This window comes from Cyrtonyx montezumae, unplaced genomic scaffold (genome assembly GCF_038088225.1).
Source record: "Cyrtonyx montezumae isolate F1298 unplaced genomic scaffold, pur_monq_1.0 scaffold_3, whole genome shotgun sequence".
Lineage (NCBI taxonomy): Eukaryota > Metazoa > Chordata > Aves > Galliformes > Odontophoridae > Cyrtonyx > Cyrtonyx montezumae.
Genome location: NW_027072034.1, coordinates 13,216,530 through 13,241,668, shown reverse-complemented (window position 1 = coordinate 13,241,668; position 25,139 = coordinate 13,216,530). Strand labels below are relative to the sequence as shown.

The following is a 25,139-nucleotide window of genomic DNA, read 5'->3' as shown; positions in this document are numbered from 1 at the left end:
TGCTGGCTAGCTGACTTCACGTGATTTCTGAACGTTTATAGTTCTTATGAAGCTCTCTTGATAAGCAGTGAATCTTTTATTCCTGCTTCACTGTAAAACTCAGTTTTGAAGTAACTAGTTTATGCATGATGTAAATTCTTTCTGTGGTTTTGCTTTCAGAAGACATTGGGCTGTATACTAGGCTAGCTTCAGCTCCCTGAGAGGCCGAGTTCACAGTGTGGCACCTGAGACTATGCTACATATGACAGAATAATACATCTAACTAATGTTGCATGGTTCTGTCGTATTTGGGATAAGCTTCAAAGTGGAGATTGATGAACTACAGAGAGACACAACGTCTACGGTATGGAAAAGTAGGGGATCGTTCTGGAAGCCCTTAGAGGTGACACAGCATACAAAGGAAGGCATGCATGCCAATTCCCCCGACTCAAGAGACTGAAGCTCTGGAAGTAAGATGAAGCTTGTCTTCCTAAATATGATGAACAGATACATTATGAGATGTGCTTACTCTCATTGAGACAAGTGACGTGTGTCCTTGCTGGATTTGCAAAACAAGTTTCATCCTTGACTTCAGGGAGAACAGGGCATCCAGACATGACCAAGAATAAATTCCAATGTAGATAATTCCCAGATAGGAGATACTCCCCTGGGAGAGAGGGTAGATGAGGAGAAGGAGGAGGAATGAAGTTCATTCCTCTAGGGAGCTTATTTTCCTGTTCCCATTAGTAGCCTCATGTTTACTGCTAACTCTCCTCAGCAAATTGAATTGCAGTTGCAGAAATAAGTATTTCATAATCTGAATTATCTTAAGTAATAAAAAAAAATAGATTCAGCTGCAGAACGGTGAAACTGGATAAAATGAGTTTTAAAGTCATCAGTCAAGAGGAAACTGTCTTTTTAGGAAAGAACAACTCTCACTCCTCCTTCTTAAACTTGAAGTTACTTACAGTCCACTCACACTTTGATGACAGCTGACCATGAGAAGTAATATCCTAGCAGAAATGATTTAAGAAACTCCTGTAGTTTTCTGAAGCAAGTGGGATTTCCATTATCCTTTAAAATAACTTGTTGTCATAAGAATTCTGTTGGTTCAGTGGTCCCCCACGTGAGTCCTGAAGCGAGCTTTTAGATTATAGGTTAGAAACAGCTATGTCAAAGCAATTGCCTTGTCATATCTAAATACATTTTCACTAAACCGTATACACTGGGTCTCTGCTGCCCTTCTCCTGTACATACAAGGAATATACCTTTATTACCTTACCCAAGTAAGATGTTCTATTAATACTAGGAAGACGGAGATGTTGCCAGAGGTGGTGAAGCAGTGTGGGCTTTGAGATTCCAGAAATCCTTGGAGTGTTTATGGTCTTACTGCTAGGATGTGATAAAGCCCATGCCACCGTTCTTGCTGTGAATGCTGTTAGCTGCATTAGTTCTGCAAGTTCACAAAATCATAGAATGGCTTTGGTTGTTGGAAGGGACCTCAAAACTCACACAATTCCAATTCCCTGCCATGGGCATGGCTGCTTCCCACCAGCTTAGGCTGCCCAGGGCTCCATCCAGCCTGGCCTTGAACGCTCCCAAGGATGGGGTATTCACAGCTTCTCTGGGCAGCCTGTGCAAGGGCCTCACCACCCTCTCAAGTCAAACATTTTTTCCCAAAATCTAAGCTAAATTTACACTGTTTTAATTTAACACTGTTAAGTTAGTTCCAGCTGACTTCCTTGGCTGACCTGCAGAGACAGGAACTCGCCGCAGGAGCTGGTTCCCTGAATCCTTCACAGTGCTGGATGGACTACCTTACAGTTTATGGTGTCAGGCAATTGCTAGCTTAGAAATAACTACCATGCCTACTGAAGTGAGAAAACAAAGATTAGTTGGGAGCACTAAGACGAGGAGTATCTATCAGCAGCAATTAGTGACACGCTGCAAATGTTATTTTACCTAAGGTAAAGGAAAATGTTTGCTTAAAAACAAGGCTTCCTGCCCCATGGCATGTCTTCAGCTCCCTTCCATCTGTCTTGATTCTCTCTATTGATCAGATGTTGTGTTCTCTGCTTTATATGCTAACTGTCTTCGTGCCCTTTGCCTGCAGCTCTGTAAAAAAGCAAACCAAAACAACTTTCCCATAAGCTTTTTGGGAATATATGCAAATGGTCTCCTGGGTCTCTTTCCCCTTAGATTACTCATCTTGTGTATCAGCGTTGGTGCAGTAATCTTGTTTTACTGTATTTATACTTCTTCGAGCTCTCTGGGAAAGCATCTCCATTTCAATTAACCCTGAGTCCTATGAGCTGTGCTTTATTTATTTATTTATACTATTGATGGCAACTCTGCAGCTATTTTGGAATCCTCTGCATGAAAAATTAAAATAAGTGCTTCCAACTATTAAATCTGAGGTACTCTCATACGTTCAGCTGTCTGTGTGGATTTAATTTTGAATGCCTTATCTAACTGTTTAATTATTTTCACAGCTAATATAAGCAGCTGATGAAATCACACTATCATAACAGCTAGAGATTGACAAGATTAGACTCATGACTCCCTGTGAGCAGTGCTTGGTGTTCTGTGGTGTGCTTGCTACGCCTTCGGGCATGGTGTCAGCAATTTTTCTGTGCCCATCATTCAGGCAAAGCAGTGATTCAACAATTGCATTCAAGGTGCAGTGCTGGAGGAAACCAGGTTAAGTGAATGCTTCCTGCTCTGCCAGGCACCTTGTGCTCCAAGCAGTTGAGAATTCAGCATCTGGCTCAATCCTGAGGCTTTTTCATTCCTTCTATTCATTTTATGGTCATTTGCTGCTTGTTATCTGGGAAAATGTGATTGTATACTGTCTGTTTAGGTGTTTTATAGTCTTGCAAGATAAAGCAATTCTTCTTGTAAGCTGTGTGATTATCATGCAAGCTGGAACTTGTACAGGTGCGTGCTTCTGAACTTACTAGAAAACAGTGAAAATTACTTGACAAGGGTAGAGAAGCTGCTGAAAAGCTGTTGCAGTCCATGTTTTTTCTCCTTTGTGCACACTGGTTGATAAATGTAGGTCTGTCTTTCACAGGTTTTTGGTGAGTGCTCTTCCTAGCTAAGGAGTCTTGAAAAGAAGTTTCAAGAAAACCTTTTGTAAAAGTTTGTAGTCTAAAACCTCTTATTGCTGTATTTAAGACTTGGGAATGCATCAAGTGGGAAAAAATAAAAAAAAACCTAACTGGTTTTTAATGGTCAGACTAGATGTTCTGTCATGTTCCATCCATAGAAGTCAGATACGAGTGGCTTTCAATGAAATGTGGACGCATACTCATTTTAGGACTCATTGTTGTGTGAAACCACCACTGAAACCTTGATCTGTCAACTAGGGGAGAAGCCACTCTGCCAGGGAGTGTTAATTTCATATTATGTTAGTTCATCTTTTGAAAATTAAAATCTTGAGAATTTCTGTCTAAAATTACTGAGTTAAAAAAATCTGCTTCTTCCTCAAACATCATGTATGGAGTAATTACTCGTCTTAGCACTTGCACCTTAAAGGTAGAAGGAAATTCCTTTTGTTCTGATCTACATTTGAGGACTGGCCATAAATGGGCAAAATGCCTCCAAACTGTAGCAGTGTTTTGGTTTTGTTTTTTTTCAGGAAATGCATGTAGGGAATGCATTAATTGTTTGGGAGGTCCATGTGACCACCTTCTCCGGAAAGCTCCTTTAAAAATAGGGTATGTGTTAAAAATGTTGGAGATCTGAAAAACAACATTGCCTTTGGTAAATCTTTCTAGAAAATGAAGTGCCCAGTTAAGTTCAAAACACAGTTTTCAGAAGTGAATTCATGTTTCATGTCTGAATTTGTGCTTTCGTGCTTGAGGAAAACTTGGGATAAAGCAGCGGGGAAGTTTTAGATGTTGCAAGCAAGCGGTAATTTGCTCATTTTTCCCTGGGGCTACATCCTGAACTTGGAAACAAACCTGAGAATACTTGCATATGGTCACACTATATAACCAGTAGCTGAATTGGGATAATATTCATCATACTCTTAGGAAGAACATACAAATCTTCCAGACAGTTGTGCTTATCTGTACCGACACTTCTTTGGATTGCACAGTATTCAAGTAGTGCATATGTGAGCTGTCTCTGAAAGGTGGAAAAGCAAAAGTTTGACTGGCCTAAACATAGGCACAAAATAGCATTTGTGCCTTCCTCACAGAAAGCAGTGTTCCTGTTGCACTGCCACCCGTTATGCTCTTTGCTATACCCTGGTGGAGTGCTAGCATGCAAGTATAAAAAAAGGCATCTGTTGTCTGCTCAGGCATCCGAACAGTCTTGTACTTCTTACTTAACACATTTTTTCCTGTTAAGTAACTTGATCCATCTTCTATCATTATACTGCTTATTTGAATTTGGATACTTGGCACAAGAGCATCTTGTGTGTGTGTAGCACACGCAGTGATCCATGGGTTTCCAGCAGCACGTTAGGTAACGTGGAGGGTTCTCTAAGTGGAAGTTGTGCAACTTCTGTAGGCTTTTCTGCCTGACGACTGCGTTGAGACTAAACAGTGCAAGTAATTCTTGGGTTGATCTCAAATAAGATTAATTTTGACAAATGATTTTTTTTTCTATTTAATTTTTATCTTGTCTATCTAAAAATATCTCTCCTTTCAGGCTGGCATAATCATCTTCAGGTCTGCCTTCAGCAGGAACGTGTGATGTCCCAAAAATGTGGCATGAGTTTGAGTAGCAGAGTAAAACAAGTGCATTGCTCTATAGTAATCCTTCAGAAGCAAACCTGACTGGGTTCTGAATGGAGACTTAAAAAACAGAATAACCCAGGCAAATAGGAGGTGAACTGTGTCTCCTGTAAGCAGAACTTTACTGAGTGAAATCCTGAAAGGGGTTTTTGGCTTTTTCTTTGTGTCTTGCTGTAGGCTTTGGCTGCACTCGTGGACAGCAGAAGCATGGAAACACTGGCTGCCAGAGATGACTGTCAGCTGGAAGCTTTAGAAGCTGCTTCTGCTGGGTCTTTCTTTGCCAGAGCCCATATTCTGGCCTCCGTGCTACTGGCCTTGTTTTATGTTAGCGCAGACTTGCAGCAGAATGATTCAGAGTTGATGCAAGAAGTTTATTACTGCCTGCTGAGAGCCTGACTCAGTGTTCTGTAAGCTGTACGTACACTAAATGCAGATGGGTTGCAGAAAGGCTAAGCAGTCCTGTTATTCTTTTCCTTTGCAATAGCCTTTCTCTTGGCTGCAAATCCTCGTTTCAGTAAAACTGAAGATGTTGGTATTCCTTCAGCACTAAGTCAGCTGAGGGAGACAAATTCTTAACAGAATTTAAATATCTGAGTTATATATCACCAGTTTCTAAATACCTGACATAAACAAAGCTAACAAATCGATTGTGTGACTGCCTACACTGAATCACTCTGAGTTGTTTTTTTTTTATCTCTTTATGAGAAAGATGCATTTTTAATAGCCATCACTTTTGGAGCATTGTCCCCGGTGTGTGATTCAGCAGACTGAAGCAGAGGTGTGTGATCAGTGCCGTGCTGCCTGGATGGCTCTAAAAGCACTTGTATCAGAGAAACAAGCAGTTACAGCAGTTTGATTTCCATCTTTCTGAGTTGAGAGAAGCTATTGATGCATGGGTTTCAGCTGGCATTTGGATGTGTTTTTATGTGAGATAAGAACCTTTCTTTAGTGTCGAATGCCTGATACACAGCAGGATATGATATGTGGCTTATTTTGTCTCTGCTTGTGCTTTACTGCAGTGGCTGGCTTCTCCTCTCCCATCTTGTGGCTGTACAGCTTAACCCTAGCTGAAAACGGAGTCACGTCAGCCTGATTTCTAATCACTAGATATTGAACTTTCAATAACGAGCAAAACAAGGAGATTGGAATTCTGGGATAGCATCTTGCTTCTCTTTGTTCCTCTGGGTTCTGTTTGTTTTCAAATACACACAGATAGATCGTCAGTGGGACTGCAGCTATTGAAATAGAGGCAGCTCCCAGTCCCAGGCCAGGAAGTGCTTGGCCCCTGAAGCATAATGTCTACTGCGCTGCCAGGCTGCGAGCTGAGCAGTAGATGTGCTCAGCGCTGCCAGATGACTGCCGGCCCCTCCTGAGAGGGGATTTTCCCACTCTCACTGATCGCAGGAACCTGCTGCCGAGCGTTTGTGCTATCTGCACCAAGGTTTGGTGACAGCTTTGCCTGAACATGTCTCAGCTCCTGAGCTGGAGCCCACAACGGAAGGTACTGACCACATGCAGGACATTGGTTTGTCTCCCTTCACTGTGTGTTGCAAAGAGCTGATACCACCAGGAGATGGGCAGTGGAGTAAGAAGGGCAGAGTGGCTCTGGTGCTTTACACATAATCTCCTTACTAGAACTGCTGTTATTAGGCAGCCAGAGTTATTAGGCTTATTTGTCGGATTAGCCCTTCGTGCTGATGGCTTTAAGCTTTATGCTAAGAACAGGGGCTCTGCTTTGTTCCTGAATTCCAGTCTGAAATTTGCAGAAATCAGAAACAGGAAAATTTGTGGCATAGTGAGCTCTGTGGCTCTGGATGTGAAACTGTCCAGCAAATGAGTTTTGCTTTTCTTTGCAGTATCCATAGCGTTAAAATGTTATTTTTTGCTTAAAATGGTCAAGTGTTAATTGCTGCTGGGAGCATTTGAATGTTAACTCTCCAGCAAAGAGGGGAGCTCCACTTTTGTTTGGTGAAGGCTGCTGTAAATTCAGAGAAAGTCTGTTTCTCCAGCACTCTGACTTCTGCCACTGCTATTCAAGAAAGCGTGCAGTGTCTCCATGGAGATACTCTGCCTGGAATTGTGACAAAGCACAGAGGAAAGCCACAGCATGCACGATTTAGCAGGCTTGATACACTATATTTTACAACTTTGAGGTATGAGTGGTAAGCACCTAATAATTAAGTTTCTCATTCTTTTTAAAGCAAGGTTGATAAAATTGGACCTTATAGCAAAAAATCACATTGCATGACATGCGAATTTCTAAGAAACTTTCAGTTTGATGTTAACTATTTTCATGTGGTCTTCTCTTGCACAGTTTCTTTTTAATTAAGTCAGATGAAAGAGCTTGCATTAGATCTATCAGTTTAACTGATATTCCCCTCATGAAAGTATCTCTGTATTGAACACTGTTATGCTTCCTGATGTATGGTAGAATGGTTCTTGCTCGTATTGTATTTGTATGCACTTTGTACAGTTTATACTCCTTCTACAACCCAGCAGCAGCTCATCTTCATGCAGCTATATGCTCACTTCCCACCACTGGGATGGAGGAGAGAGTTAGGAAATAGATAAAGCTCATGGGTTGATTGTGAACATGGTTTAATTGGACAGAACAGAGAGGGAAAATAATAGTAATAATGACAATGAAATAGTAACGATAAAAGAATATGCGAAGCAAATGATGCACAATGCAATTACTCACTGCCTGGCAACCAATGCCCAGCCATTCCCCAAGCAATGGCAACCCCCTGAGCCAGCTCCTCCAGTTTTATTGTTCAGCACAGCACCGTGTGGTATAAGATATCCCTTTGGCCAGTTTGGGTCTGCTTTCCTGCTTCTGTCCTCCCCCCCATCTCCTTTCAGCACAAGGATTGGAAAAAGTCCTTGACTTCGTGTAAGCACTGCTTAGCAACAATCAGAATGCTGATGTCTTATCAACATTATTCTCATCTTAAAACGAATAAACAGCACTGTTATCAGCTACTAGGAAGAAAGTAAACTATCTCAGCTGAAACTAGGACATGTAGTCACAAAGGACAGGATTGGATGAAGACTGAACTGCAGGGCTGGAATTAGCAGATCTAGGATATATTAATATACCTTACTTCCTTTTTTTTTTCTTCTTTTTTTTTTTTTTTTTTTTTGTTTCCAGGGTTAAGTGTTGCAGCATTAATCTGAACTAACTGGACAAATAGGTTATGCTTCACAATAGCTCATAATGTCTGTATAACCAAAATCGTGGATTGCCGAGTGCGAATAGAATAGACTGAAGGGTCACGTGGCTAAAATTGTTGCATTTTTTAGTTTCAGCTTTCCAAAGTCCTACAGTCCACAGGAAAGAGTGTAATGCCTATTACATTTTATTCCTAGTGTTCAGTGCTGAATCTTACTGTAAGCAATGCAGAACTCGACTACTGACATCCATTCTGATTTGAGCGCAACTGATGTCCCTTATTGAATCACCACATATTGAATCAGATCTAACTAGGTAAAGGGTGATTCATACAATGCTATGCTACTCAAATATACATAATAACTGATTTAATTTGGATTCCCAAGTGACTGTTTCCTTAATTTGACTTACCAAATATATCATGTTTTCCTAGAGTGAGATGTTATCTCTTTGATGTTGTTACAGAGATATTCTTACTTGACTGTCACCTTATACTTCTTGTTTTTGTGGAACCATGTTTTGGAGGCAATTTTCTTCACATTGAGGGCTTTTGGTATGGGCCCTAAAGAAGGACCTCTGCTCTTTTGAGTTCTCTTGGCTCTTAAACATTGCTGAAGAATTGCTCTCAACTGTTAGCCTTGGATAGCATCTCAGTGCCTTGGATAACATCTCAATAGTTCCACTAAGTTACCGAGATTCAGAAGGAGTAACTATGAGCACTATTTTGAGAGTGTTGAAGTTGAAATACCACTTCAGTCTCCTCATAAATGTGTGCATCTGTCAGTATCCTGGAAGGGAACAAAGCTCACCTGAATCTCACACATTCTTTTTGCGTGGCTGTGCTCAATTCTTTCACCTCCCAACTTGTATTGGTAGTAGGAGTTGACACAGCCCACGTGTAAGACCTTGAGTTTGGCTTTGTTGAGCCTCAAGACATTCTCCCACTGTCGAATATAGGTCTCTCTGGATGGCATCCTGTCCTTCGGGCATGTTGACTGCACCACACAGCTTGGTGTCATCTGCAAACTTGCCAAGGGTGCAACCCAATCCCACTGTTGATGTCATTGATGAGCATTAATCTCAGTAGTGACCCCTTTAGGGATACCGCTTGTCTGGATAGAGGTCAGTGACATTCAGTTACTGACCACCATTCTCTGAGCACGATCTCACAACTTGTTCTTATCTGTTGAATAGCCCACCTATCAAATCCATGTCTTTCCAGTTTGAACAGAAAGATATTATGGAGGACTGTGTCCAAAAGCCTCACTGAAGTCCAGATGGATAATATAGAATTACAGAATGCTTTGAGTTGGAAGGGACCTTTAAAGGCCATCTGGTTGAACACCACCCTGTAATGAACAAGGACACACACAGCTCCCATCAGTGGCTCTTCTCTTGTCTACTGATGTAGCTACATCAACATAGAAAGCCACTTGGTTGGTCAGGCAGGACTTCCCCCTCATGAAACCATACTGGTTGTCCCATATCACCTCCCTCTCCTCTGTGTGCCTTAGCATAGGTTCCAGGAGGATCTGTTCTATGATCTTCCCCAGCTCTGAGGAGAGGCTGACAGTTTGGAAGTTTCCTGGGTCATCCTTTCTACCCTTCATAAAAATGTGTGTGACCGTAAAAATGGGTGTTCATATAACAGTGTGCTACTTTTCAGAAATCTAGGGAAACTTAATGAGTGATAAATATAATTATGTCCTATATTACACTTCTGTTTTCTCATGGTTTGAGAATGACTGTCCCAGAAAAGTGCCATCAAGCTATCAGCTCATACTTCTTCACCTGAGAAGCCCTCTACGTCTCCCTTTGGAATTTAGTCATTCTGCTTTTCTGCTTAGCAGTATTGGGTTATGGGACCTGAGAGAATTAACTCTCCTTGCAGAATTCCAGTACTCTCTCTGCTGGATTTGTTAGGGCTAAAAGTATGCTTCTGCAAATACACTGCCTATCTTCCTCTACCAGTCTCCTTGCTTGAAGTAATTTTCTTCTAAGTTTAATGACAAAATTTCTGAATTCACTAGATAAATCACTTGTTTAAATCGTCTAAGCATCATTTCCTTTGTATATAGGTGAATGCACAAACTAACAAACAAACAACTATATAAAAACTTGCTTAACCTTTTTGCTCTACTGTAACTGACTGCTAGTGGTTTATGACTGGGAAGATGTAAAGTGTCCATTTAAGTGTAAGGAATAAGCATCCCATTTCTCCCCTTTAGCTGCTTAATTTCATAAAGCTACTGTAGGGAAGTACTAGGGCTTTAAAGCACTTCAATAAGTTTTGTGTGTTTCCCTAGCCTGTCTTCTTAATACTACTAAACTGATTTCTAAAAATATTTAAGCTGATTCATCCTGTTGACTGTTTTTAATCTCCATTCTGCTTACTCTTTTGTCTAACTTTGCCCTGCAATTTCAACATGAACAGCTAATAAGCTAATATTCAAATCCAAAAAAAGTTAGGCAACTTTGGTGGTGTAACTTTAATGGTGACTAGGGCTTCTGGTAATAAAGAGAGAATCAAAATATAGTGATAAAAAAAACCAACAACATGATAACCTATGCTAAAGAAATGTGTAAAAAACCATGTTGGCGTGGCTGCCACAATTGATAATTTTTTAAATTTTCCTGTATCTTGCATTTCAGAAAAGCATAGATGCAAACTGTTGTTCAGATTGCACTTGATTAAGGTGTTTTCCCAAAGTCAAACATTATTGGAAAATACTTTAATCTGATAAGGTGTGAAGCTCAAGAAATGGCAGCAGCACTTGGTTCTTGATAGGTAACACGGTTCTGGAAGTGAAAAAGTTCCGTTCTAACAATACAAGCTGGCACATAATCACTGGGATGCAGTTATTCTTTTACTCTGAAGACCAGTAAAATCCATATGTATAACTAAATACCTAGCAGTGTTAGTATCTATCTAGAAGCTGATCTTCATGCTTTGCTATCTAGAGAATACATTAAATAATGAGCAAGCATCTGGAGCTGGTTCTGGACCATGTGATGGATATTGCCTATCCACTGGATAGTATTATGTTGTTTTTCTATTCATATGAACATAAAAAAAATATTCACAACTACAGAGATGAAATGAGTCCTAATTTTTCACCTTGATTTATCACTTCAGTTCCGTGGATAGATGGAAAAAGAAAGGGAATATTGATGAGGACGCACCTTAAAAATATATGGCTTCTTAATAAAGCTACCTGAACTAAACACGGAATAAAGATTGGTCAGGCAGCATGAGCTGAAGCTTCTGCATTAATTCTGTAATCCCTCAATGCTGAAATGAAAATACTGTAGCGTGGTAGGTAGAAGCAAAAGCTATAAAGGGAGTAGGGATCAGAAAATGGCAATTGTGGCTTAAAAACTAGTGATTGAAGAGTATGTGTGATCTGAAAAAGATGGAAATAAAACCAAGCAGTACATAGAAGGATGGTAGAAATTTTTAATTATTATCTTTAGAAGAACTATAACTACATACAATTCCATTGAATATGTGGGAGATTTCCAAGAAGAGGGGGTATTCCTACTATGATACAGTTGAAAATCTCTCATCCTGGACCTGTTTGGAAATCTGTTGGCAGAAGGTTGCGTTAGAAGGCTCTTAGGCTTTTTTTGAAGGACTTCAGAATTTCTTCTCCAGTATTTATTGTGGAAGTTAGGAGTATGTGACAGAGCCCTGTTATTGGAGTGGAAGTTGATGGCATGAAGAGCTGTTATTGCTTAAACCAATCAATTGCATGTAGAATGTCTGCCTTTTGAATATCATGATTATCACTATGCTTGGAATAGAAAATCTAAGTAAATTGACATATAACATATTCTCGATTTTCACAAGGGAAATTTAATTGAGAGAGCTAGCTTGTGAATTTTGCTAACATACAAAGCTAAAAAGAATTTAAGCTTTAGAGCTTGTTTGAGCACAGACCATAGGAAGAGTGAAAATAAAAATGGTCAGTGAGAAAAACTATATCTTGTAAGATGAATCAGCATGGATACTTAGAGAGATGTCCACCTCCAGCTGAGCTAATACAGACTGCGAGGAAGTGCACAATGGGCAATGGTAAAACAGCTTGCCAGTGGGAATGAATGAAGATTAAATACAGCCCATTGTCTGCACTGTATCAAGACTAACTTTTGGCCTCAATGAAAACCAAGATGATGATGATGATGTCTGTAATGACAGAAGCTAAAGGTCAGTAGATCATGGAGCAATTGGATTAGTTTTGCAACAGATGAAGTGGGAGCAGATTCATGTTGAATGCCCAGTGGAGGAGAGGTGTGTAATGGGAGATGGTGGTTGAGGCCAAGTAATTTTCCACCATGAGTTGCAAAAGTGTTGGCACACAAGATCACTGCCTTATTAGCATGTTTTAGATGATATCATGACTGGGATAAAGCAACGCTGTAGGAAGCAAAGTTCATTTTCTGAGTTGTGGTTTCAGAATTACATTTTCTATTTTTCTTCCTTTCATTTGGAAAGAAAATCAAATGTTATACAAGTGGTAAAAAGCTATATGAAATACGGCATTCACTACTGATTAATCGCAATGGATAGGGAAGCACTGAGAACTGATCTCTCTTGCAAGGAAAGTAGTATAGCCTCCCTGCATCTCATTGTAATTCGCATCCTTCTGAACGCATGTACCATGATGCCACTTGTTATCCTGCTGGGAAAGAGAGATGGTGACAGAGAGGCTGGGTTTGTCCAGAGGTAGGTAGTGTTGAAAGAAGTAGAACCACTCTGATCAACTTTTTATAGACTTGCATAAGTCTTAGTTTTCTTCAGTGAAGGCAAAATAAAAAGGAGCTTGTATGTTAAGTGTGCTGATACTGAAGGCAAACATTCTCCAAAGCGATTGGTAAAATGGAGGTAGAACCAGTGTCCATAACAGACTGGGTGTTACAGGGCTGACACAGAACTTCTACTACAAGGATGTGTAGTTTTGCCTTACAGGGATGTAGGAGGAACCTGTAAGTAAAAACAGTGGAGAAAAGAAAGATTTGTGTGTTCTGTGATGACTGAGACAGCAGGAAAGTGAAGTCTTAAAGCTGTGTCATAGGGCTGTAGAAAAGAGACAAGGAAAGTATGAGGGAAAAAAGTAGATACAGACTTCCATCAGTAGACAGTAGCTTATTGCTTTGGTAGTTTAAAACCTTATATTCTGAAAAAGGTTCATATGAAAAATACTAGAAATGATTTGCTTTGCTTCCACTTCAGAAGCAGTCTGTACAGAATATTAAATTTAAAGTTTATTGGTTTTATACTGACAGACAAGAAGTAGTAGCACTCTACTAAGTAATCTGTTTTTTCTTTATCTGTGCTCTCATTTGTGCCTGCTAAAGAGATCTTTTAAACTGTCCCGTAGGTTCCTGATGTCATCAGCAGCATAAGACAAGTCTCCAAAGCAGCACTGAAAGAAGATGCCAAACCAAATAAAGATAGTGAAGATGCCTTCTATAACTCTCAAAAATTTGAGGTCTTGTACTGTGGAAAGGTTACAGTGGCACACAAGAAAGCTCCCTCATCGTTAATTGATGATTGCATTGAGAAATTCAGCCTTCATGAGCGTCAGCGCCTGAAACTGCTTAATGAACAGCGGAATAACGAGTCAAGTTTGGACTTACCCCTATGTGAGGGAAATGCACCAGCGTCTCCATTGGATAGCCCATTTGAGGAGCTTGAAAGTCCAAATACCACCACAGGGCATGCTGTGATGTTTACAATTGGTAGCCAGAGCAACTTAACCAACCTGGCCAACACTCGTAGCTCCTTTCCAGAGCGAATTTTGGAGGACTCTGGCTTTGACGAGCAGCAGGAGTTTCGTTCCCGATGCAGCAGTGTCACTGCAGTTATGCAAAGAAGGGTTCATGATGCAAACCTGAAAATACAGCCACGTAGAAGACATGCAAGTGCACCCAGTCATGTTCAGCCCTCTGATTCTGAGAAGAACAGGACAATGTTGTTTCAGGTGTGTCCTAGGAGTTCTTCTCTTGTCCAGTGTGAAGCTGAGACAAGTTTTGTAAGATAGGTAGCATATATTTGGTGTGGTTTCACGATTTCTCAGAAATATTAATGCACGTGTTCATAAATAGTTGGAATAAAAGTAGCTGAGCTTTAAGAAAGTCAGCACAATTCATGAGCTCGAGCAGATTTTAAGAAACTACTCGTGATCAAGAAAAGCTGAGTTTCTAGGGACAGATTTGAGTATTTCATATGTAATTCTGGTTGAGATCTGATGAGGTGCTGGTGACATCTTGGGCTCAGCTGAAAAAAAAATATTTCATTCAAAAAGATAATCCGTAACAATTTTGTTATGAATGCATCCTTTTTTGTTGTTCAATTGGAAAGAAACTTCTAAGTTTGCAGCCTTGCATTTGAGCCAGCTCTTGATGTTGAACTTGTCTTTCCCAGATGAGTAGTATCTCTGCTTGCACTGAGGGCTTCTTGTTTCCAACCTCACTGTTGTCTTGCCTGAAGTGTATTGGATATCCTCAAAGCTTGTATAGAAAAAACAAAAGGGCACTTAAAGGAGATGACCCATAAAACAAAAGTAAATAAAATTTGAACCTTAAAATATCAGGGAGCTATAAATGCTTGAGTTTTTGCCTTTACATTTGCATTTAAGATCATTCTTGCCTTTTATTGTCTTGGAGAAATGCTAACTGAAGTAGGAATGTATAGTCCTTTGGAAGACCACAACTAACACTAGTAATAAAAAGGATTTAGCTGCAAAACTCCCTAAACTCTAGGGAGAAAGCTCTGTATGCTTGAGAAGAGGTTTGGAAAAGCTGAAAGATAACTTGCTGCAGAACCTGTATTTTCTCACTCATATTTGGTATAAAAACTAAAATAATCACCTTAAGATCAGCACAGTTTTTTCAGTTGATCTACGGAATAGTTATGGTGGTGGCAGTTTTGGGTTTTTAGGGTTTTTTTATTTAAATGTAGTTGTGCTGTTTTCTTTACTGGATCATATCATTTAGCCACATTGCATTAAAGACCTTAATAATCTGCCAAATATCTCATCTTTTGACCAAAATAACTCAAAGTGAAAAAGTCTACTCGCTGCAGCTGACTTCTTTCCAAATCTTTTTCCTATTGAATGGAATATGTTCTTGCTGAGATACTATTACTCAATATAGACTTAATTATGGCACCCTTACTCCTCCTGAGTAGGCTGGTATGCTGAAACTATTTTGTGTGAACAGGAAAGAGGCAGATTTTGACATTTTTGTTGCCATTAGCACTGTGCCTCCAGGGTGGTCATAAACTAGACTTTCTTGTTCTCCTTTTATTTTTTTTTTTTCAAGGTTGGAAGATTTGAAGTTAACCTCATCAGTCCAGACACTAAATCAGTTGTGCTTGAAAAGAATTTTAAAGATATCTCTTCATGTTCTCAGGTAAGCATTAATGGGAAATAATGTATGGGTTATCAGAAGAAAGGGAATTAATTCATTCTTCAGCTTGGTTGCGTTACTAGCTTACAGAAAAATGAAAAAATAAGTTTTTCTCAGCATTCTCCTTTATTCAGTCTCAAAGGCCACTTTAAACAGTTTATCTTGTCTGTCTAAATTATAATTAATAGTAGATTGCTGCTTTATCCCATTTAATCCTTAATTTAAAAATAGGATTTTGAGAAGTTGTGATTAATGTGTATATTAACTCTGCACAGAGTTTGACAGGAAAGCGTCATAGACTTCTTCGGGGAGTACAGCTGAAATAATTGGGTATTAAATTGTGATTGCTTCAAAAGCAGTTGCAGCAGATGAAGTGATTTGCTTTTACAATAGTGAGATCTGTTATTCAAATCAGGGATTACAGTTGTCTGGTAGCAGTTATGAGTAGATACTGCAAAGAACAACAACATTCAGTGTCATTCCTAAAGAGCTTAAATACATATGAGCACAAGCTAATCAGCATGAGCTGCAGAGGTGGTAACAGTCATCATTGGTCAGAAAGCCAAATATGAACTGTTCTGCTTTGGAAGAGCATTGGATTTAATTTTGGATGCAGCTTAATCTCCATTCAGAGTGCTCTGAGAAAGCTGATCTTCTGAAAGCCCCTGGAGTGAAAGGAGGAACGCATCAGATCAGCTCTCTAGAAAAATTAGAATCATAGAATCACTGAGGTTGGAAAAGACCATGGAGTCCAATGCATCATGTTGCATTTACCTGCATCGTTTCTTCTAGAGAATATGGTAATAGGTTAAGCTAGCTTTGTCCAGCTAATAAATGTGTCTTATGAAAAGTGAAATATCCAGGCTGAGGGATTTGTCTTCCCATCTTGCTGTCGTTCAACAGCTGTTACTTGTGACATTTGGTGTTCTGAGATCTTGTTTTATTAACTTCTGCCATCCCCCATGCACATGCATCATTTCAGGCTGCCTTAAACATTATTATTGTAGTTGAAAGTATACTTCCTGACATACTGCAAACCTGCATTTCACCCCCCAAGTGCTTTCATTTTAATGCTAAGTAGAAATCTGCTCTTGTATGGCTGTGCTAATAATAATAGTGGTGTGCTGAGCTGAATAAAAGTGATGGCTGTTACGTACTGGATTCTGGTGTTGCATGTGAATACTTAAAATGGGAGAATTCAAACTGTCCTAGACGTGGACAGCCTTTGTTCTGCTAACTTCAAAGTGTCATACTTGGCACTGAGGGACATGGTTAGAGGCCATGGTGGTGTGATGGGTTGATGGTTGGACTAAATGATCTTAGTGATCTTTTCCAACCTTAATGACTCTGTGATGGAGACCAGCAAGAGCACTACAGACCTTTGACACAGCTTTTCCTTTAGTAAAATAATTGTATACAGTCAGTATTGTCAGGTGGTGCTGCATGTTGGGCTTTGGGAGTGGAGAATTTTGCTGTCATTTGGAGAAACGTTTTTTCTCATTTTGCATGGCTGAATAACTTACACACTGACAATACTGTGACTTTTCATTTAATGCAGAAACACTTCAGAGAAGTCGGGTTTTTTTGTTTGTTTGTTTTCCCTATGTTTAGTAGAAATGAAACATAACTTGTTCAAGACTAAGAATTTGGTTGCATAAAACTCATCACTATTTCTTTCAAGAACTCTGGTAGCCAGAGGGCTTCTCTGTTGTGGATTTGTAGGGACATGATTTACTATGTATTGTTTGACTGCAGCTTAGCGGTGTTTGTTCTCTGGAGTTTTAGAAACTCTGAAAAAGATGTTATTTTCAGCTTGCTTTCTGGATTCTTTTCATCTGATCTAATAAAGGTGTTTTTATTCTGTAGCTTCAATATGGTTGATTGGCTGTATTCAGTTCGTTATCCCCACTTTACATAATTGTCAAAGCAGCAGATATAGCGGACAAGAGACCCCTGTGTGTACACCATCAGGCAGCTGAAGAAGTTTCCTTGTTTCAGCCTTGCTGGCCTTGAGAGAACTGAGAAAAATGAGAAAGGTGTGTGTGCTTTTGGCATTTTGAGTCAGACCACACTCTTGGAGAAAAGTGGTGGAAGAACATAGCGTACTGTTTACGCTTTGGTGGTGAACGTGTCACATCCTTCTCCCCCATGCACGTTCTCTTGCAGATCCTGGCAAATCTGACAGCAGTAGGCTTGTCCAGGCACTGTCAGCAGTGAGGGAACTGGCATCTCTCTGATCCACCTTAAGTAAACACAATTTCCTTGCAAAACGAGGCAACTCGTCACTGTTATATTGATTAAAATATGTATATCCATCTGGTTTATTATTATTATTATTATTATTATTACTACTACTATTACTATTACTATTCTTTCAAAGACTGCATGTTATGAGAAGATGGGTTCGATTAAGTCAGAACTGGTGTGGACTGTGGTAAAATAACAGCAATTGTGCACTCTTAGAATGTCTCTGCACTTAAGTGTCCCTTAAACAGCACAGATATAACCTCTGGAATTTTGTTTTTAGTTTTAAAATCTGCTGGAAGTAACAACAATATGTTCAGTCTGTCACGTAGTGTGTTATCACTTTTGTCTGGAGTGTTCTCTGTAGGCACAGACAAGTTGTTTTGTCTCCTCCCCTCTTCTATGATATAGGTGTTTTCTTTGGAGATGGATCCAAGCAACCAAGTTCTGCTTTCTGATGTATTTGAACTTGAGGGATTAGGCTTTCTTCTAGAGAGAATCTGCTATTACTGTGCCTAGATGATAAAAACATTGGCAAGAGCTTTAACAATAGTGAGTCATGTTCCATGAATTGAGACTGGGAATATCATGCTTCTTAGGAAGCAGCTGTCTTTGATCTTCTCAGTGCTGTTTTTAGCAAGACAGCGTTCCTTCTTGAGAATAGTATCTTCAAATACTACATCAGTAGTAATGTGTAGGAATTCATGAAACTTCCAGTATGTAAGCTCAGTCTAAAACCAAGAGAATTTAAGAATCCAGTTGGAATTCTACATGCCACTGCATATTCCCTGCTCCTTTTGGTGTCGTTCAGGCTTTCCTTACAGGTAAGAAAAGATCTGTTGCTACTTCGATGCTTCTCCAGTCCCATATTCTAGTGTGGGCTCAGTGCCTCCAGCCTTCACTGCAGGGACTGTTCCAAACACAGCCTCCAACTGCTTTGTTGAGTGCCCTGAATATCTGTTTTCCTCATGGAAGACATTCAGGTACAAATCTGTTCCCGTGTAACTGTTTTTCCAATTGTGTAAAGAGCTTTATGTAATTTCTTATTAAAAAAAAAGTAAATAAACTGTTGAGGTTTTATAATAGATCATTAGAAGGATGTATTTATAGTTTCTCAAATTTTTGTGCTGAGAAATGTTGGAATCTGGTGCCTGGTTTTAGTTTTACTTTGGAAACTAGACATGTTTTAAAAATAGTCCACTAATGCTGCTTTTGAACTATTTTAAGCTCTTTGTTTTTAAATAAAAAACTCTTTTTTTGTAGGGTATAAAACACGTTGATCACTTTGGCTTCATTTGCCGGGAGTCTGCTGAACCTGCGTTAAGCCAGTATGTTTGCTATGTGTTCCAGTGTGCAAGTGAGTCTCTGGTGAGTACTAATAAGTGATCCATCCCAACGTTTCCATCAGATTGTGTCTAAAGCACTTCCTAAACCATGGAAATTTCTGTTCTGCTCTGTGAGCTGAGCCTCAGTGGTCACATGTTCATAGGTGTGAGACCTCCGTTGTGAACTTGAAACTAAGAAATAGGGAACACATACGTTCTGTCCTTCTGTAGACTTATCTAAGAAATTCAATAATGATTTCATAAAGGATATATTTGTCAGCTGAATTATGGTGCCAGTGATTTACCTGATAGAGGTGCCCGCTTGATGTGAGACTTTTGAGATCAATGGAATATTTGTACTGACATGAAATACTACACTGATTGATAAATCTGACCATGCACGATTTGGTTCAAAGACATTTAAATGTTGCTCTGTGAGGTAACAAAACATCTCTGAATCCCTTTACGTGATCCAGTACTGGTTTGCATGGGAATGTCCACATTGCAATACAAAGTGAACATCCCTGAACTACCTTGAGATGCCAAGCCCTTGGACCTCAGCACCAGTTTGACTTTGGCAGTGTAGAACTGAAAAGCCTGGTGTTTTCCAAATTCTGTGTTGTCAGGTAGGCTGTGTTAGTAGGCTTTTCTGCATTGGCCCTAAGAGGTTCTAGTGTTTTCAGAATCTGTATGCTTAGCACTGTTTTGTTTGTCTTTCATTGGAGTTACCTTTTCTAGCTTATTCTTAACTTATATATTGGTATTATGAGACAGACGTTCATTTTTCAGCAGCCTGTTATTGCCAAAAAGAGCACCTAGGATCTGCTGGCCATGATGAAAGAAGTAAATGAATACAACCTAAAGTATTGTCTTCAATCTCACCTCCTGATGATACAAAGGCATGGGGAAACAGCTTTTAATGATTTCATTACCCTAAAATACAAACAGGGAGACTCCCAGGTGGTGGCCAGTCAAGTGGCCTTTTGATCTGGGGTAAAGTAAATCTGGGGGAAATTCATTTCTGCTAGAAGAGTTAGGTCTGTGGGGTTTTGTGCTAAATGGTGGTTGGTTGTTGGAGGAAAATAATGGAGAGGTACTACATGTAGTTTGCAGGAGAAACTTGAAGCTAAAGAGAAGACATTATTTTTTATGTAGTGAGTAACCTTGAGTTACTGTAGTTTGATATTAAAAGTTACACTTTTAACTGAGTTTCAAGGAGTTTCATCCACACAACTCCTCTTTCAGTGGAGACTAAGGAAATACAGAATCTCAGATAACTCTTTTTTCAGGACAAAAATGTGCTTGCAGTTGAACGGTAGAAACTTGGAAACATAGTTTGAGATCTTTGCACAAGGAGTATATGATAAATTGATGTCCAAAATTGTGATGGTATTGTCGTGTTTACTATTAGTGAAAATTTACTGTACGGCTCTGAAGCTCTTTTCAAATGTACTGCCAGATGAATCTCTAGAAGTATTTAGGTGCCCAAGCACCTAAAGTATGCCCTAGACACAAAGAGAGCTAGATGTGGAGGTTCTTCTAAATACAGACTTCTGTCTTCCACCCTTATGTGCCCATTTAACTTTTGAAATTCTCGACATTGCTAAAGCCTCTGTCAGCAAAGTAGTTGGAGGTTTCAGAAGAACCCAACGTTTAAGTCCCTGTAGCAAACACTGCTTTTGTCTTTGGAGAATGGCCATTAAGCAGGGAATACAACCTTGAACTCTATAAGACAGCAAACAAGTTTTTTTGTGGGAAAGCACCTGCCTCATACAAGTTATGAACCTTATTTGATGTATATGGCATGCATTGTTGTTTACATGTTGTCTTTTCTCTTTCCCCTTTAGGTTGATGAGGTAATGCTTACCTTGAAGCAAGCCTTTAGCACTGCTGCAGCTCTTCAAAGTGCCAAGACACAGGTTAAGCTGTGTGAGGCCTGTCCTATGCATTCCTTGCACAAACTTTGTGAGAGGATTGAAGGTAGCAGCTGAATTCATGCTATAATTTTTTGCCTGAATTATTCTAGAAATATCATACTGTACATGTTAATTTTTTATTGTGTCAGCCATGCACTTTGAGTTTAATTGTTGTGAGATAGGAAAATAATATCTAACGAAGTAAGTCAAAACTACTTAACTTCAAATATGAATCCACAACTCTTTGTTTTCTGTGGAAGTGTGTAGTAGGCCAAAACCCATGCAAAATATCTTATAAGACAGAATTAAAGAATATTAATATCAGGATCCTATTTTTGTAGTCATTCTGATATGTCTTCTTGCAAACTGTCTTAGGCAAAAATAAAGCAAGTATGTTATAATAGTCTTGTATCTGCTGCTCTGGTGATGATAATTGCTACTTACCTCCCTCTGGTGGATGAAAAGCAAACTATGAGATCTTCGAGGAGTAACATTCTGTTGACTGGTAATTTTTGGATTCAGCAATAGATATTCAGAAGTGAAAAATTACTTGGGATCTTCTCTGAATAGAAAACTGTAGAGGTTTCCATCTCAGGCAGCATAATTACCTTGAATAGGTATACTTGCGAGCCTGGGTTAAGCATCTGGTAATCCAAATAAAACCTTTCCTATGATAACAAAATGAATACCATGTTACGTGTTCTTAAACTTTTGTGCTTAGTGACTTAAAGACTTCAGTGCCTGTTCTGCTTTCTTCTTTTTGTAGAATCTACCAATTCTACCATAATCAGATCTTACTTTACCAAAGACAAATCTACCAAATCCAGAACTTCATAACTTGTGAAAATTTTTATCTGCTCTGATTTCATTTCTTTGTTAGAATGATACCTAGCTTTGGTAGAGAAGAATATATTTTTATCTAACCTGGGGCAGTTGTTTTCCCCATGAGTTTTTGTAGGTTCCTAGAATAAGGTCTGAGAAAATGTGGGCTTTTTTGAAAATGAGATTTTTTTTCCGTACTTTCTTACAGCTTTTATGCTGCTTGTGTTTTTAAAGGTGATATCTTCAGTCCTTTGGCATGGGTACACCTTTCCTTGTCTAGAAATTCATCTAAACTTTTCACAGAATCACCGAATCACCAAGGTTGGAAAAGACCTGTAAGATCATCCAGTCCAACCATTCAATTTCAATTAAATGCCTCTGGTAGCTTCTTAGTATCTGGTGCATTGAATATCTTTCAGATCTTATTTGGAGTCTGTTCCTCTCTTCCTCCCCTCCTATTCAAATGTCAGGCTTCCATCTCAGTGATCTCTTGATACTAGGAAGGCAAATATCAGTGGAGCATCACAACATTTTACTCAGGAACCAGAGACTTAGCTGCTGTTAGTTCTATTTTTAGTGCTATCAAAATGAGACAAAATCCTATGATTTAGAGAAACCTAAAGCATCCCCTATCAATTACACTGCAAATATACAAATATAACACATTGAACTTTTATGAACTTAAATGCATGTTCATATTTGTTTCTTCAAGAGATTGTTTGGGAATCTGGAAGCTTTTCATGTTCTTTTCTCTTTGCAGGACTTTATCCACCAAGAGCCAAGCTTGTAATTCAGAGACATCTGTCATCACTAACTGATAATGAGCAAGCAGACATTTTTGAACGTGTTCAGGTAACAAGTTAGAATCGGTTGTCTCAGATTTGAAAAAGCCCCTGACAAAGTGGACTGGATGTTTTTTCTTTTGATTATATGTTTTTCTTTTGTTTTGTTATGTTGTTGGTTTAGAGTTCAGTTGTTCCATCAAAATACTGAAATAGTAGGCTTTAACTTAACCTAATATGTGATATGCTGCTCTCAGACAAGTTTTGGTTCCCAAGTCTGCTTAAACTTTTTTTGTTCTCACCCAGAGGATATTTTAAGTCTGAACTTAATTCTTCATCTGTAAACATTTTTCTCTGCCTGAAAATGATGTGATAATGAGTTGCGAGTGGGTGAGATATACAGGTATCAGACAATTGGTTGGTATTTTCAGAAGCTCTCTTTTGGCTTGAATTCTGAGGCAGAATTCTAGTGTAAGCAAATGTACTCAAGTGGATGACCTATACAGTACTTCATGCTTCCAAAGGCTATGCTGCTGTCTAGCAGCCTCAAGAAGGAAATGTCTGTTTTATTTATATGGGTTCTTTATTCCATTTATAAGCTTAAACAGTAGCAGACAACCTTTGAAAACAGAATGTGTAGTCATAAGGCCTTTTCCCCTCCACATCCTGTAGCATTCTCTGCATGGAATGTTTTGGTCTATTTTTCTTGTGAGTGCAATGGCACACAGATGATGTAATATGACTCATTAATTGTGCATTCTGGCATCTGGAGTGTCAATATATTAACTTCAAGGAATATGTATGTATGGAAGAGAAAATAAGCAAATAATGACTTGAAAGAATAATCTTTTCTTCTGTTTCTAACAGAAAATGAAGCCAGAGAATGACCAGGAGGAAAATGAACTTGTGATCCTACATCTACGCCAACTGTGTGAAGCTAAGCAGAAAACGCATGTTCACATTGGTGAAACTCCATTGGTAAAGCTTGGTTTTGTATGATTCCTTTCTCTCCTCCCCTTCATATTCAAGTATAACCTGGAGTACCAGAAAGGTCTGCTGCTAGAGTTCATCAGGAATAGCTGAAACTGAGCATTGTAATTGAGAGAAGATGGTGGAAGAAGAAATAATTTGATTTAATTTACTGTGGCTTACTTAGGAGTAGGAAAAGAGGGAAAAAGACAACCAAATATTTTTAGGGTTGTTTCTTTACAGCACGAGGTTACCACTTCTTTCCTTCTTTTCCTTCGTCTCAGATTCTCATTCTCAAAAGGTCATTCCTAGAGAGAACAAACTAAGAATGAAGAGAGTGTTGATGTCGATCTAAACTACAACTTTATCTGGCAAAGGAAATGTCAGTATTATTAAATGGATAATAATATCAGTGTTATTAAATGGGTAGGCTTTTTCAGGATAGTCTTTAGAGACATGAATGTCCCTTTAACTTCTTTTTTAATTTATATTTTAAATGAGGAATGGGAGTGTGTTGTCTATTATATAACTTGCTTTAGTACTACTCTTTCGAGGTCTACGATTGCGAAAACAGTTGCCAAAGCTGAATTGTGTCCTTGCTCATATCAACAGACTGCGTCTAACAGTGTGATTCCAGAAAACACCACCAGTGGTGGCAGGTTTAAACTTGACGTTCTGAAAAACAAGGCCAAGAAGTCCTTGACTAGCTCTCTGGAAAATATCTTCTCAAGGGTAAGATTAACAAATCGCTGTCAGCTGTTCTCCCAGATATCCTTGACCGTATAGTTCTATCAGATGTTTTTTTGTCTGCTTGTTCACTTTATGGTCTCAGTCTATTAAATGTGTGATGAAGTTAGATCACCGTACTGAAATCTGAAGGTTCTGGCTGTGGTGATGGTGTCTTAACTGGGCTAGATAGCTTTTGGTAAGGCCACACACACAGAGATAGAAAGCAAATTTCTGAAAAATGAGCATTTGTTGCAAGTGAATTAGATGAGCAACATCAGATATGTTGCTTCAAAATAATAATAAAAAAAGAAATAATCAGAATGGTTATATCCTATACAGGGATATATTGCTTTATCTTTTTTTTTTTAAGTAATTAAATGCACCTACATAAACTGGTGAAATTTTGTTTGTTCTGAGATTAACACTGCTCACATTGGTCATTAACAATCTTCAGAAAGTAGTAGCTAAGGGGTTCTTTTGTAGGAAGACGAAAAAGCAATAATTTATTTAATAAAAGGTGGAGGAAAAATGGGAGAAAAAGGGGAAAAAAGTGAAAAAGAAATGGGGAAAAAGGGAAAAAGAAAATATTGTTCCTCATGTCAGTGTTGTAACCAGGTACAATGTGGATAATTACTGGAAATCTCTTACATTAATTAGCCTGTTAAAGAAAAAGTCTGTATTGCAGGTTTTGCCCCTTGTCTACGAGCAGAGAAAGCGCATATGGAGAAGTAACAGAAGGACGTGTCCTGTATGTCCCTTATAGAGGGGGCAGAGAGCTGTGATACAAATTATGAGATCCAAATATAGTTCAAGTAGTGAAGTTGAACTCCTTCTGCTAATAATTTTAAAAGTATCATACTTCTGTGCCATCAAGGCCTAAGTTGCACTTGTCCTGCTGCTTTATGAACATGTCATACAGTAACCTGCAAACCTGAAATGTCATAGATATTCCATGTTAAGAAATCAAAACATTTGCTAGGCTGAAGCCTTAGAACAGCTTGTACATAAGGTGAAAAGTGAATTTGACCTAGGACTGAGTTACC

General features: G+C 39.0%; 1 protein-coding gene across 2 annotated transcripts in view; it reads left to right on the top strand.

Annotated features, from left to right (window-relative positions):
* Window positions 1-25,139, top strand: part of TBC1D4 (TBC1 domain family member 4) — a 98,442-nt gene that overhangs the window by 41,180 nt on the left and 32,123 nt on the right. For both annotated transcript variants that reach the window (XM_065744071.1, XM_065744072.1), the window contains exons 2-8: window positions 13,278-13,880; window positions 15,223-15,312; window positions 18,817-18,921; window positions 20,726-20,858; window positions 22,377-22,468; window positions 23,266-23,376; window positions 23,980-24,099. In XM_065744071.1, the coding sequence (XP_065600143.1) occupies window positions 13,278-13,880; window positions 15,223-15,312; window positions 18,817-18,921; window positions 20,726-20,858; window positions 22,377-22,468; window positions 23,266-23,376; window positions 23,980-24,099 (1,254 nt within the window). The remainder of the gene's footprint in view (window positions 1-13,277; window positions 13,881-15,222; window positions 15,313-18,816; window positions 18,922-20,725; window positions 20,859-22,376; window positions 22,469-23,265; window positions 23,377-23,979; window positions 24,100-25,139) is intronic.